General features: G+C 44.8%; 1 protein-coding gene across 5 annotated transcripts in view; it reads left to right on the top strand.

The window, feature by feature from the left end:
- AKAP8L (A-kinase anchoring protein 8 like) overlaps positions 1-15845 on the top strand; it is a 65423-nt gene that overhangs the window by 43166 nt on the left and 6412 nt on the right. For all 5 annotated transcript variants that reach the window (XM_073622391.1, XM_073622394.1, XM_073622393.1 and 2 more), the window contains 5 exons: positions 2491-2542; positions 4452-4524; positions 4602-4743; positions 5920-6025; positions 9694-9824. In XM_073622391.1, the coding sequence (XP_073478492.1) occupies positions 2491-2542; positions 4452-4524; positions 4602-4743; positions 5920-6025; positions 9694-9824 (504 nt within the window). The remainder of the gene's footprint in view (positions 1-2490; positions 2543-4451; positions 4525-4601; positions 4744-5919; positions 6026-9693; positions 9825-15845) is intronic.

Below are 15845 nucleotides of genomic sequence, written 5' to 3'. Positions count from 1 at the left end.
CATACAGAAGGATTATATAACTTGATGGCCGCAGATAAAAATTATTTTCTGTCTCGCTCTGTGGTGCATCATGGTTGTAACAATCTATCACTGAAGATACTCCTCAAACTGACCAGCGCATTGTGGAGTGGGTGGGAGGAATTAACCAAGATTGAACCTACTTTGGACAACATTGTACTCCTAATACTGTTGTTAAAGACTCCAATACCAATCCATTGAAATCACTAGCCTTGCTAATCAGTTTGAGTCTGTTGGTGTCGGCCTAAGCCTGCTTCCCCAGCATGCCACCGCTTACAGGAGAGCACTGTTGGCTTCTTCCAATAAAGTTATTTCTGGTCACTGTTAAATTCTTAGACTCTGCAAACCGCTTACAAGAAAACAGCCGGCTTCCTATTAAACGAACCATACGCTAGACAATATATATAATTTCATGTATGTATATAATCTCACAAAAGTGAGTGCACTCCTCACGTTTTTGTAAATATTTTATTATATCTTTTTATGTGACAACACTGAGGAAATGACGCTTTGCTACAATTTAAACGAACCATAGTAGTAGAACTCAGTAGTGAGTGTTAAGCTTGTATAACAGTGTAAATTTACTGTCCCCTCGAAATAACTCTACAAACAGCCACTAATGTCTAAACCGCTGGCAACAAAAGTGAGTACACCCCTAAGTGAAAATGTCCAAATTGGGCCCAAAGTGTCAATATTTTGTGTGGCCACCATTATTTTCCAGCACTGCCTTAACCCTCTTGGGCATGGAGTTCACCAGAGCTTCACAGGTTGCCACTGAAGTCCTCTTCTACTCCTCCATGACCACATCACAGAGATGGTGGATGTTAGTGACCTCCACTTTCCATTTGAGGATGCCCCACAGATGCGCAATAGGGTTTAGGTCTGGAGACATGCTTGGCCAGTCCATGGACTTTACCCTCAGCTTCTTTAGCAAGGCAGTGGTCATCTTGGATATGTGTTTGGGGTTGTTATCATGTTGGAATACTGCCCTGCGGCCCAGTCTCCGAAGGGAGGATATCATGCTCTGCTTCAGTATATCAAAGTACATGTTGGCATTTATTCTTTAAGCTATCTGATTAGCTTAATGAGACTGTCACTTGGCCCATTTAAAAAAAGCGACGAAGGCTTTTGAAAGCTCATCTGAACACCCACTTATACTGCTCGTTACTTCATTGGTGCCTTGTTACTTGGTCCATCCTGTTATGGAGGATAATATGACCACCAAACCGAATGCCATGCCCAGACCTGAAGAGGGACGGGTGACATCATCAACCCTGTGTAAACGCTTATCACATCCAGCACTGAGCTTACACAGCGTTAGGACTTGGCGCTTTAAAAGAGCAGCAGAGGAAAGCAAAGAATGTGAGTATAAGTGGGTCAGGAGGTGGGCCCCTTAAGACACTCTGTTTGCCCTAAACAGTATCCTATATTAATACATTCTAAAAAAAAGTGTATAGTTTTATAAGTATACCGGATATCCACATTTGATGCCTAGCAGTGCCACACAATGATTGTGTGGTCTTTTTTTCCAATACAGTCTCCTCCTATCAGTCTCCTTAAGCCTGGTATACACTGCAGTTTTTTTTTTTGTTGCACGAAAAAAAACTAACAGCTCCAGTCAGGAGCCGCTGCACTAACCATGCAAGGTTAGTCCAGTAATCTCCCCTGGCGAGCTGTTGTGTTCTGCCAGGGGGACAAACCCCCCCACCCCCGCCAGAACACACCGATCAGTGCTTTCTGCCATTGGCTGCTGGATTTCCAGCATGCACATCAGACAGAATGACACACACGGACAAAATATCGTCTGGTATTTTTTGTACCGGCAAATGTCTCTCGACATTCTGCCTGTGTGCATGGGGCTTTAAACTGAGAATAATAGGCTTCTTGTCTATTATTTTTTTGTCTATTAATCTTGGTGGTGTAATTAGCATGTCTGACATATAGTATGTAATACAGGTAGAATCTACACATCTCTGTACAAAATAGTCATGAAAATGAGAATGAAAGCAAGTAAGTGTGAAAGCTGCAAAAAAAATTATTTTAAGTACCATTTTAGAAAGTGACTTCAAGGTCACATTCACGCTTGCAGTTAGGGCCAGTGCGAATTGTAGTGGCAGGAATCGGAGACTCCTGCTGTGGCCCTCAGCAGCTAGGTGCATCTGCCAGCCACATTCACTATGAGAGGTCACGATCAGCCGCAGCTTTTCGCTGCTGTCCACACAGCCAGTGATTATCTGTGGCACTTTGTGTGCATCCAGTAGCAATCGTCACAGGTAAACGCTGGCTGTGTAAAGAGCCACGAATAGCTGCGACCACCAGTGACCTGTTATTATAGTGGACAGGAGGACTGCTGAGAGCTGCAGCGGGAATCTGTAATTCTTGCTGCTGTTATTTGCACTGGCCCTGTACTTGCTGAAAATATATTCTAGTTTCTCTATGTGACACAATGTAATTACACATTTTCTTTTTCAGGAAGCTGAGGACAAACAAGAAGAGGCAGAAGAGACGGACAAGGGTGACAAGAGTATGCAGAATTACATTTCTAGTAACATGAACCGGTCCCCTTATGTCTGTATAGCAGCATCTGCATTGCTTCCTCTGTTATTGCCAGTTCAGCTATATGGGAAGTTGCAAAGCTCCATGCAGATATAAAGAACAGCATTTGTGAAAGTGTATAGAGATGTCCAGCCTGCTTTTTGTTGGTATACATGCCCCAATCTACATCATAAGCTCCTTCCTGCAAATAGTGACATGCAGAGTGCCTATAGACCTTGGATAGCAGGCAGTGATCCAGCAGAACTTATGTGGAAGTGACAGCCCTGAACCAGTGTTATTGAAGAGCCCTAAACAGTTGCCCTTGTGTAGCTAGAATCCTTACTAGCTAAGAGCTTACTCAAAGATGAGTGACCATGCCCATGCCCCCAAGTTACAACACCAATGCCCATCACCAAGCAGCTGTGTTGTGGCATGGAGTGCGTCATATTCTCCTCCCAGACTTGAAGTGCCAGGTATTTCTTTGTTCCTGGTGGCTGAACTGAGCAGTGGGGAGAGAAGGGAAGGTGATGATAGTTGTTGCCGGGAAGGGGAAAGTTAATATGAAAGTGATGCCTTGTATCAGTTCCGGGGGAAGGAGTGCTTAAGCACACCTGTTTGCATGGGCAAAGGCTTCTTCTTCAAAGATCAGCTTAAAAGGCCAAGTTCACCTTTTTGAGATGCAGTCAATGGGCCCCGGTGTGTTAAAAAAAAAAAACTGGCGCTTTGAAAAATAATTATTGTAATTGCAAAGCCTATAGGCCAGAGGTCTCAAACTGGTGGCCCTCCAGCTGTTGTGAAACTACATGTCCCATCATGCATCTGCCTGTGGGAGTCATGCTTGTAACTGTGAGCCTTGCAATGCTTCATGGGACTTGTAGTGTCGCAACAGCTGGAGGGCTGCCAGTTTGAGACCCCTGCTGCTGGCCATGTGCCTTGAAAGGTGAAGTGTAGTGTAAGCTTATAATGCCTTCCCTTGATCACCCCTTCTCCCTTAAAGTAGAACTGTAGGCAAAAGTTTTTGTTTTGTTTTTTTCATTTTGAATAGAGCCATCTGTGTCCCATTGGGATTTACCCTCACCTCCTGTCCCATAGCCAAACATGAAGTGAGAGGAAATCCCTGCAAGTTAAGAGAATCCATTGACCCCCCATAGTCGCCAGAACTAGTATCCCTATTGGAAGGTTTCCCTCTTACTTTTCTAGGAACAACCCAAAGTTTGGGATTTTCTTTTACTTTCGCTTTCAATAACGGTAAACAAGACAAATAGGGAGATTGAATCACCCTAATGGAGGCACAGACAGCAATAAAAACTGACAGATGTTTTAATCTCTCTCCACTTTATCTAAAACAAAACAAAATTTTAGCCTTTTTAGTTATACTTTAATATGCAATTAAAATTGTGTAATGCAATTATTTAAGACCAAATGATTTCATTACTGGGTGTCTCTGCTACCCTTTTTTCAAAAAGCGTTATGTGAACGAACACATTTCCAGTATCCCTTTAAGACTTGCCTTCTTCTGTCCACTGGGTAATACAGACTTTAGCTATGTGGTCTGCTGATTAGTTGTTTTTGATCATGCACATATAAATAGATGCCGGGGATGTGTTATTTCACATTCAGCTTTGGAACAAAATGATTTATGGTAGAGAGGGGGCCAATAGTAGTGAAGTGATTGAATGACTGAAGTCGTTCAGACAGGAAATGAAGGTGGGCTCAAGATAAATTTTGCAACGTTAAGGGGATTATATTGTGACAAATCAAATTTTCAGGAACTTGAGAGTAATCCTTTTCAACGAAACTGAGGACTTGCTACAAGTGTGGGGGGAAAAAAAGGTAAGACTGGAGTTCAGTTTTAAATTTGAGTGGTCTGTGTGGCTTAGTTACCTGTTATTCTACAGAACAGAAACAAATGCCAACCAAGCAACAGCAGGAGATCCAGAGCAGACGCCTGCGAGACAGGATGGTGGAGAGGTAGGTGACCAAATACCAAAGGAAAAACAGATGACTTTAAACCAGTAAGTATAATCAAAGTTGTCTCTCTGTTGCAGGATCCAGTTTGTGTGTTCTCTGTGCAAGTTCCGCACCTTCTACAGTGAGGAGATGACCAGCCATCTGCAGAGTGAATTCCATAAAGAGCATTTCCACTATGTGGGGGGAAAACTTCCCAAACAGTCAGCTGACTTCCTGCAGGTACGAATGACCCTCCAGCATGTTTCCACCACTCGGTTATCTCATCAGATTAAACATGCTGACACACCTAGAATGATCTTTGCTTAAAGCGGGGTTCCCACTTAAAAAAAAGAGCAGCTACAAATAATGCAGCTGCTGACTTTTAATAATCGGACACTTACCTGTCCCAGGGTCCAGCGATGCGGGGGATCGAAGCCCCGCTCGTCCCCCCTCCACTCGGCGGTGATGGCATTTTAACTGTCGGCGCCCGGCTGTGACTTCACAGCCGGGCACACACTGCGCATGCGCAAGCCGCGCTGCGCGCTGTCACTGGCCGCGCAATCATCTAGGACCGGTCACGTGTCCCAGATGATTGACAAAAGGGAGGGTGGAGAGGCGATCTCCCTTCCTGCGCCGAGGGAAGTGACGTCAGGAGCCCAGGCGCCGAAGGAGGCAAACTACGAGGGACCCCCTAGCAACAGGCATTTAGAGGTGAGTAAAAAAAAAAAATTTTCTCCAAATGTTTTTTTTTTATTTTTTTAAGCACATTAATATTTTTTTTTGGGGGGGGGTGGAACTCCACTTTAAACTGGCACTGTGTGGTTGAATCAGGACATGATCCGGCTTTCACCAATTGTCCTCTAGCTGACCTCTAGTTTCCCCATGAAAAAAAAAATAAAAAGTATGGCCAAAGCTTTTTTGGGCCATACTTCTCTTCTGGTTCACAGGAGTGCACTTATTTCCCAGATTCAGCCGACAGAGGGTTAAAGCCCGCTGTCGGCTGATGTCAGTCGGTCAAGGCTCTGCAGGGACCTCCAAATTGATGTCGGGGTCCACCCAGATTCGTGGCCGGCAGCCGGCTCAACCTCTCAGCGTGTTCTTGACAGCCTGAGCCCAGTCACTTTCACCCCCTCCACAGTCCCCCGCTCCAGTGAGCACTGGAGGGGGCAGGACAGAGAGCAGTGACTAACAGTCACGGACTCTCTGCTTAACGAAGAACAAGAACCTTTTCAAGAAATGGTCTCATAGTTGCTATTATTCAGTTCAGCATGTAAAACTACAAATGTTTTCCATGTATCTACCATGTGTATTGGCCATTTGTAATACTTTTTAGCAGTAAAAGAGTTAATTGGGTAACAGTGAAGACCAAACAAGAAAATTGCATGCATCAGTTGTTTCCTTCGTCTCCTTCCTCAGGAATATGTATCACACAAGACCAAGAAGACTGAGGAAAGGCGTAATGCTGTTGAAGATCTTAGTACCACAATTCAGCAAATTTACCGGGACCAGGATCTTACCCAAGGTAATGACAGATTTATTATCTGTTTTGCCTATTATTTATGTGCATAGACCATATGAAGACCATAAGCTGCCATAGGCTTGAGAGGGCAGCAATTTGTGCAAGTATGATTTCACCATAAGGGCAAAGTGTTCCAGAGGATCAGCTAACCTTACTGACTTATTTCATTGGAAGAGAAATGGGAAGGGGGGAGGCTGGCACCTGCTTATCAGGAAGGAACATTAGCTGTGGGGGCAGGACAGGACTGGACTGTTAATCTGGCTGGCCAGCAGCGTGGGGGGCAACCCATGGACATGTGAAGGACTGAATTATGCCTATGGGTATAGTTAAAGCCCAATTCCAGGCATTGTATTTATTTTATTAAGGGGCAAGAGGCAGAGTATATAAAAAAAAAAAAAAAAAACAGCCTGAAATTTGTAACTTCTATTTCAGAATTGTCCCCAAAGTACTTCTACTCTGTCTACCCTCAATCTTCTAGGTTGAATGATGCCTATTGTCATTTATCCAGAAGACTGAGGACATACTGTGAATGAATAGTCGTTATGGTCCCACCTCCCCTTACCACAGCACCTTTCATTCATAGTGTAAAGCAAAGAGCATGTCAGCAACGCTTTATGCATCAGCAGAGAACTGCCCTGTCCCAGAGAAGAGGTATAGAGCAATGTTTCTCAACCTTTTTTTCAGTCAAGGCACCCTTTAAAAATGTTGGACAGTCTCAAGGCACTCCATTCTAAAATGTAAAAAATATTCTAAGGCTTTCACACTGGGGTGGGGGCGGCGTCGGCGGTAAATCGCCGCTATTGTTAGCAGCGTTTTACCGACGGTATTCGGCCGCTAGCGGGGCGGTTTTACCCCCGCTAGCGGTTGAGAAAGGGTTAAAAACCACCTCTGCAGAGGCGCTTTGCCGGCGGTATAGCCGCGATGTCCCATTGATTTCAAAGGTGCAGGAGCGGTGTATACACCACTCCGAAGATGCTGCTAGCAGGACTTTTTTTCCCGTCCTGCTAGTGCACCGCTCAAGTGTGAAAGCCCCCGGGCTTTCACACTGGAGAGACAGCAGCGGCTGTTTCGGGTCGATTTGCAGGCGCTATTTTTAGCAATAGCGCCTGCAAACCGCCCCAGTGTGAAAGGGGCCTAAAAGTTTTACATAATGGAGCAACATTCACAAGTCCAAGTAGGACACCCAATGTTAGAGGTGATTTATTCTTCCAAAGCAAATACACTTGCAAGCAGGTACTGACTAGTATTCCAGTGTGTCTTTTCTCCCTTCGTTTTTCTCCATCAGTCAGCTAATGTGACCCCAGTGCTGATGAAGGGCAAGGGAGGGTCAAACAAGGATGCTATGCAAGCAACTGACATCCTCCTTATAAAATGATGATGTCATTGGTCATTAGGACACCGGCAGCTAGAAGGGTGTAATGGTGCACAATGAAAACCTGTGGCTTAGTCTAACTAAAAGGCCGCCTTCATCCACTCGCCAGCTTGTGTGCAATTTTTAGGCATTTTGCACTCCTAAAGAAACCTCGGCATGCAGGGCTAAGCCCAAAGTTGAACTTTAACACAATGGTTGGATCTCAACAGTTGCTAACCAAAACAGCCTTATCCAAACCATGCCTGCTTTCCATTTTATCTGCCTGAAAAAAGGAGCACGGTTACCAGATCAAGCCTTCCTTTTATAATGTCTAAATTTGCATATACAGTGCATATACAAGGGTATTCATACCCCTTGAAATTTTCCACATTTTGTCATTTTACATCCAAAAACATAAATGTATTTTATTTGAGATTTTATGTGATAGACAAACACACAAAATGGCACATATTTGTGAAGTGGAAGGAAAATGATAAAGGGTTTTCAATATTTTTTTTATAAATAAATATGCGAAAAGTGTGGCGTGCATTTATATTCAGCCCCCTTTACTCTGATACCACTAACTAAAATCTAGTGGAACGAATTGCCTTCAGAAGTCACCTGATTAGTAAATATAGTCCACTTATGTGTAATTTAATCTGAGTATAAATACAGCTGTTCTGTGAAGCCCTCAGAGGTTTGTTAGGGAACCTTGGTGAACAAACCCCATCATGACGGCCAAGGAATACACCAGACAGGTCAGGGATAAAGTTGCGGAAAAGTTTAAGCGGGGTTAGATTATTAAAAAAATATCCCAATCTTTGACCATTTCACGGAGCACTGTTCAATCATCTGAAAATGGAAAGCGTATGGCACAACTGCAAACCTACTAAGACATGGCCTTCCACCTAATCTAACAAGCCGGGCAAGGAGAGTATTAATCAGAGAAGCAGCCAAGAGGCCCATGGTAACTCTGGAGGAACTGCAGAGATCCACAGCTAAGGTGGGGGAGAATCTGTCCACAGGACAACTATTAGTCGTGCATTCTACAAGTCTGGTCTTTATGGAAGAGTGGCAAGAAGAAAGCCATTGTTGAAAGAAAGTCATAAGAAGTTCCGTTTGCAGTTTGCGAGAAGCCATGTTGGGGATGCAGAAAACGTGGAAGAAGGTGCTCTGGTTAGAAAAGACCAAAATTGAACTTTTTGGCCTAAAAGCAAAACACTATGTGTGGTGGAAAACTAACTGCACATCACCCTGAACACACCATCCCCACCGTGAAACATGGTGGTGGCAGCATCTTGTTGTGGGGATGCTTTTCTTCAGCAGGGATAGGGAAGATGGATGGAGCCAAATACAGGGCTATCTTAGAAGAAAACCTGTTAATCTACTAAAGACTTGAGACTGGGGCGGAGGTTCGCCTTCCAGCATGCCAACGACCCTAAACATACAGCCATAGCTACAATGGAATAGATCAAAGCATATTCATGTGTTAGAATGCCCAATCAAAGTCCAGACCTGAATCCAATTGAGAATCTGTGGCAAGACTTGAAAATTGCTGTTCACAGACTCTCTCCATCCAATCTGACAGAGCTTGAGCTATTTTGCAAAAAAGAATTGGCAAAAATGTCACTAGATGTCCAAAGCTGGTAGAGACATCCCCAAAAATACCCCAAAAAATTTGGAAAATCATTTATCATTTTCCTTCCACTTCACATTTATGTGCCACTTTGTGTTCGTCTATCACATAAAATCCCAATAAAATATATTTAATTTTTTGGTTGTAACATGACAAGATGTGGAAAATTTCAAGGGGTATGAATACTTTTTCAAGGCATTGTATTTTTACCTAAATGTTTAGGTTTTAAAACCACTTTAAACCAGTTAAAGGTTACGTTTACCTTTCTGAGAAAAAATAAATGCACATATTTCTGCAGAAAAAAAATGTGCGTTTTATTATTTTTTCCCCACAGGACCCTGGAAAGCATTGTACCCATGATCAGTGGATCATAGGTGCAATGTCGGGCTCCTGCAGACTCTCAGTATAGCAGTTACTGAAAAGCAGGAAGACCAATGAATTACAAGAGCGCTCACCAGCTCCCTCACAGTTCATTGAGAATTGCACGCTATCTGTCACAGTGGATGACTGTAGTTGTAGTTCATTCATTCACAGAACCTTGTGAATGAATGACGCAGCTGTGTGAGCCAAGCTGTCACAGGGGTAGGATCAAGGGGTGCTGTAGCATGCTGCAGCCTAAGTATGGGTGTAATGTGTAACCTAGCCCAATATACAAAGACTTTTTTTTTTTTTTTTTTTTTGCAGAATTGGGAATGGAACATTTTGTGAAGAAGGTTGAAGCTGCTCATTGTGCTGCTTGCGACATATTCATTCCCATGAACTTCTCAGCAATACATCGACATATCCGAACCCCGCTGCACAATCAGAAACGCAGGGTAAGTCACCTTTGTGGAGCTTCATAGATGGGTAAAACAGGACCCTTCATACAATTGGAGCTGTTATTACTGGGGACCTGGGTTGTGTGATTTTTTTTTTTTATCAGCGTTTTGGTACGTTCAAACTGCAGTTTTCCCTTATCGTCTTTCAGGACAGCACATGAGAGAGAGGCTCCACCCACTAGGAAACAGGAAACACAAACTCCACCACATTTTAAAAGGAGGCTCCTCTCCACAGCTCGTCAGTTTTTTGTGTTTCCTCCGGCAAGGGAACACCTAGTAGGGGCCAGGGTCTCTTATGGTGCTATCCTGAGAGGCCAGGCTGCCTACCCCACCATACCTATTTTTTTCCTCCAAGAGAGTCCGATCCTCCCACACCGCGCCACAGGGTTGCTGGTAAGTGGGCTCCTTTTTTCTCTTTCTTTGCTCATGATGAGCTGAACCGTTCCTGGAGCCGCTCCTTAGGCGGCGGCAGCCGTTCGCGGGCCTTTTTTAAACCGCATGTCGGCGTTACTGGCCGCCGCCATATTGGAAGAGTACAGACTCGACCGGTCGGAAGTGAGGTATCCGACGAGGGGAAGGCACTAGGAACGGGCGCATCATTTCCGATCGGAAGTGGCGCAGAGGAAGAAGGGAGGAGCGGTCCTGGTGCCTATATTCCGGTTCCGGTCGGGCGCAACGGCGTTTTTTGACTCCGGAACCGACGTTCGTAAGAGCCACCGATCGGTGCAGCACCACTATGGATTCTGTGGCAGCTGCATGTGGGACAGGCACAGGCACCAGCAAGGCCCAGGTAAGAGGCTATAGTGAATATCCTGATTACTTTGGTGCCCCTCTCACAAATGTTTTTTCCCCCTTGGTGGCTGGGGCCTGTCTGGGCACATGGGGTTAACTGTTGTTCCTCCTGTGCACCTGTGGTGAGTCCGTTAGGAGGAAGCTTTGGCTTAATGAATGCTGGTGTTTTTTCTCTTTTGTCATTTTTTTCTGGCAGGCTAAGAGCTCTGAACCAGCCATTAAAAAGAGATGCCCCTCATGTAAAGCAAAATTACTGGAGGGTTGGAAGAAGACTTTATGCCAAATTTGCATTGACTCCTTAGTCAAGGAAGAGGCTTCTTCTGCGTGCAGCGACATAATCGCATCAGTTAAGAAAGAGCTAGATGCTACTATACAGGCTTTTCGCTCTTCTCTTGTAACACCAGCATTAAGTCAGGCAACTACCTCAGACCCCTCTCAGGACTCACACTTAACCCCAACGGTAGAGGCTGAGGCTGGCCCGACTACCCAAAAGGGGCATTCCCCCTCATACTCTGGGGAAGAGGAGGAGGAGGAAGAGGAAGAGGCAGATGCACCTTCTAGATACAAACTGTCCTTGGAACAAGTAGACAGTCTGTTGAAAGCAATTTATGCAACATTGGGAATGGAGGAAGAAAAAAGAGAATTATCGCTGCACGATAGAATGTATGAAGGGCTTGGTGAAGCAACAGGTCGCACTTTCCCTGTACATTCGGTAATCTCGGAGACCATTAAGAAAGAATGGGCTGACCCAGAGAGAAAACCCTTTTTCCCAAGAGCTCACAAGAGGCGTTTCCCATTTAATGATAATCCTGAGTCACTTTGGAATAAAGTCCCGAAGTTGGATGCAGCTTTTTCCCAAGTATCTAGATCAACAGATCTGGCATTCGAGGACATGGGTACTTTGAAGGATCCTATGGATAAGAAGGCGGACCAACAGCTTAAGAAAGCCTGGCAGTCCATTGTAGGGAATCTCAAGCCTGCTATGGCTATGACCTGTGTCTCCAGAAATATGGAGTTCTGGCTGAATCAGCTAAAAGCACATATTATAGCTGATTCACCCAAACAGGAGATTCTAGATTCCTTCCCAACCCTTATAGCAGCTGTAGCATATATCTCTGATGCCTCTGCAGATTCTATAAGAATGTCTGCTAGGTCAGGGGCCCTGACCATTGCGGCCAGGAGAGCGTTATGGTTGAAGACATGGCCTGGGGACGCAGCTTCCAAAAATAAGTTATGCGGAGTGCCATTTTTGGGAGATCAGCTTTTTGGTCCCGATCTAGAATCTATTTTGGATAGAACAGCTGATAAGAAGAAATCCTTTCCTGTTAAAAAGAAAAAGCAGCCAGTTAGGCGGTTTTTTCGACCTCAAAAAAATCAGGAAAAGAGTAACAGGCCCCAAGAAAAAAGAAGGAATTGGGCGGCGCAGAGAGGAAAAGGCAAAGGGAATGTCCTTTTCAATCCTCCTACGCAGGCCAATAAAACACAATGACTTGGTGGTGCCTGTGGGAGGAAGGCTTCAAGAATTCCTTCCTCTCTGGGCAAACATAACAAAAAACCCTTTTGTTTTGGATTTAATAGCCCAGGGTTACAGGATAGAGCTGTTGAACCTTCCTCCAGAGGTACTGCATAACAAATCTGCCAAAGGACACAACAAAAGCCCTAGCCATGAAGAACCTGTTAGGGGATCTGATAAAACAGGGTGTTGTGGTTCCGGTGCCTCCGGAGGAAGATTGCCAAGGGTTCTACTCCCATATCTTTCTGATAAAGAAACCATCAGGAAGCTTTCGGCTCATCCTCAATTTAAAACCGTTAAACAGGTCAGTCCAATACAAGCGATTCCGCATGGACTCCATCTTTTCGGTAAGAAATCTCTTAGTCAGAGGATGCTTTATGGCATCAATCGACTTAAGGGATGCGTACCTGCATGTACCTATAGCTGTTCAGTCCCAGAGATATCTGAGGCTGGCAGTGAATATGGGGAGGGAGGTTCTACACCTTCAATTCAGGGCCCTCCCGTTTGGTCTATCTTCCGCCCCTCGGATATTTACCAAAATTATGGCGGAAGCCCTAGCTCCCCTCCGGCTACAAGGGATTGCGGTTATCCCTTACCTGGACGACCTCCTTTTCTTTGCCCCTTCCAGGGAAAGATTACAGGAGGATCTGATCAAGGCTCGCAGTCATCTGGAGACCTTAGGTTGGATTATAAACATCCAAAAATCAAATTTCAATCCAGCACAAAGAGTCCAATTTCTGGGGTATCTGATAGACTCAGTGGATCAAAAGATCTTTCTTCCAGAAGAGAAGAAAGTGAAGGTTTTGCAGGCAGTATCCAGCCTTCAGACGAACCTGGAGGTATCAGTCAGAAGGATTATGTCAGTACTGGGAACCTTGACCTCAACCATGCCGGCCATTCAATGGGCCAGACTCCATTTCAGACCCCTTCAGAGTTTTCTCTTAAAGATCTGGGATCACAGTCCAGAAGCTTTAGACTCAAAGGTAAAGCTTCCCACCAGGGTAAAAAAGACCCTTTGGTGGTGGAGAAATCAGGCAGTGCTGTCAAGGGGTTTACTCTGGTCCTTCCCAACAGAGAGAAGGATGACCACAGACGCCAGCAGTTGGGGATGGGGAGCACACTTGGGTCAAGACTTAGCTCAGGGAGTTTGGTCCCCAGTGGAAGCAGGAAGGTCATCAAATTGGAGGGAGTTAAAGGCAGTCGCCTTAGCCTTGGTTGCCTTCTCTCCAAGCCTTCAGGGGTCCCATGTGCAGATATTGTCAGACAACGCCACCACAGTGGCATACCTGAACAAACAAGGGGGCACAAGGAGCGGGACTCTTCTATTGCTATCTTCAGAGATCCTAGGATGGGCAGAGAGTCATCTACTTTCCCTGTCAGCAGTACATCTCAAGGGCACGCTGAATGGAGTAGCAGACTTCTTGAGCAGACAAAGGATTCAGGAGGCAGAGTGGAGTTTGAATCCAGAAATATTCACTCTAATAACCCAGAAGTGGGGATGCCCGCAGGTGGATCTATTCGCATCAAGAGAAAATGCTCAGCTCCCTCAGTTCTTCTCCCTGCACCGAGACAACGGATCGATAGGAATAGATGCCCTGGCACATCCTTGGAATTTCCAGCTGGGTTATGCCTTCCCCCCTTTTCAGCTGATTCCTTTAGTATTGAGGAAGATACAGAAGGAGAAGGTGTCGGTAATCTTGATCACCCCGTACTGGCCAAAAAGGGCCTGGTTTTCCTCCATTCTACTAATGTCAGTCAAACCATTCTGGCAGCTTCCCCTCAGACAGGACTTATTACTTCAAGGTCCAGTGTATCATCCGGATATAGCAAGACTAAGTCTCACAGCTTGGTATCTGAGGAACAGCTGTTAAAAAACAAGGGTTTGTCAGAGCCTCTAGTATCTACTTTACTGGCTAGTAGGAAGAAGGTGACTAGAGATATCTACGCGAAGGTTTGGAAAGTCTACAACTCCTGGTGTCGCTCGGCAAACCAAAATTCAGAAGACATTGTGTCGGTTCTGGAATTTCTGCAGACGGGGGTGGACAAAGGGCTGGCAATTAGCACTCTTAAAGTGCAAGTGGCTGCCCTAGGAGTATACCTGGATCAACCTATTTCCTCAGTTCCGTTGGTCAAGAGGTTCTTTAGGTCACTTACTAGATCCAGACCAGTTCCCAATAGACACTTTCCAAAATGGGACTTGACAGTGGTCTTACAAGTTCTCACAAAAGATCCTTTTGAACCATTACAGTCAATCTCGTTAAAGAATTTAACTCTAAAGACGATATTCTTAGTGGCAGTTACGACTGCGAGAAGAATTGGAGAACTTCATGCTCTTTCAGTTAAAGAGCCCTTTATGTCAATTTACCCAGACAGGATTGTGCTCAGAACAGATCCTGCGTTTTTACCAAAAGTGGCATCAGTCCATAATAGGTCGCAGGAAATCATCCTGCCAACTTTTTGTTCAGATCCTTCAGGAAGTAAGGAAGAATTATTTCATAAGTTAGATGTAAGAAGAACTTTATTACATTACTTAGAGAAAACAAGGGACTTCAGGTCTTCGGACTCTTTATTTGTTTTGTTTTCTGGCAACAGAAAAGGAAGGCAAGCTTCAAAGGGATCAATTGCCAGATGGTTAAGAATGGCCATTTCAGAAGCTTATGTCCAGTCGGGGTTGTCTCCTCCTCAGGGAGTACGAGCACATTCTACCAGAGCTCTAGCCACTACATGGGCAGAAAAAGCTGGTGCCACCCCATACCAAATTTGTAAGGCGGCTACGTGGTCAAGTTATCTTACGTTTGTCCGTCACTACAGATTGGATCTTCTGTCAGCTGATGATCAGGCATTTGGCAGAAAGGTCCTGCAGGCTGTTGTCCCTCCCTAGTTGGTAAGTCTCGATTATCCTCTCATGTGCTGTCCTGAAAGACGATAAGGGAAAATTCAAGTTAGACTTACCGGTAACTTGTTTTCCAAGAGTCTTTCAGGACAGCAAACTACCCGCCCTTCATGTTTATATTTACATATTTATACGTATATGGAAGTGTGTGTGTATATATATATATGCTGTGAATTAACCGTATTATGCTTATGTGTTCCAGCTTGGGCCGGAGGTACTCTACTACAACTGACGAGCTGTGGAGAGGAGCCTCCTTTTAAAATGTGGTGGAGTTTGTGTTTCCTGTTTCCTAGTGGGTGGAGCCTCTCTCTCATGTGCTGTCCTGAAAGACTCTTGGAAAACAAGTTACCGGTAAGTCTAACTTGAATTTTTAAATGCTTGTCTTTTATTTGCAAACAGCTGAGATAACATTTTTTAGGAAGTGGCCAGTTTGTAGGGCTCATCCTGTCACTCAGTTTCTTCTCGGCGATGGCAGCACCTTGTCCCCACAGCTGAGATTCAAGGAGACAGGCTTTACATCGGTGTGGACTTTATTCACCGAAAGCCCTCACAACACTGATCATCTTGTGTCTAAAATGAATTAGCAAAATGATTGTATTCACATATGCTGGAAATTTGTAAATTGCTTAAGCCCGGCCATACACGGTGTGAATTTCTTTCCTGCAACCACGGGTTGCAGGAAAGAAATTTACACGATTCCCTCATCAGCATGGATTGTGCTGACAGGGGAATCAGCATTTGTCTGTTCCTGGTGGGGGCGGGCGGTGGAAAGCCTTCCTTGCCAGGAGAAGGCAGTGATTATTGCTAGCAGGTACAGCAG

Source organism: Aquarana catesbeiana, linkage group LG03 (assembly GCF_042186555.1).
Source record: "Aquarana catesbeiana isolate 2022-GZ linkage group LG03, ASM4218655v1, whole genome shotgun sequence".
NCBI classification, from domain to species: domain Eukaryota; kingdom Metazoa; phylum Chordata; class Amphibia; order Anura; family Ranidae; genus Aquarana; species Aquarana catesbeiana.
This window is presented reverse-complemented; position numbering and strand designations above follow the sequence as displayed.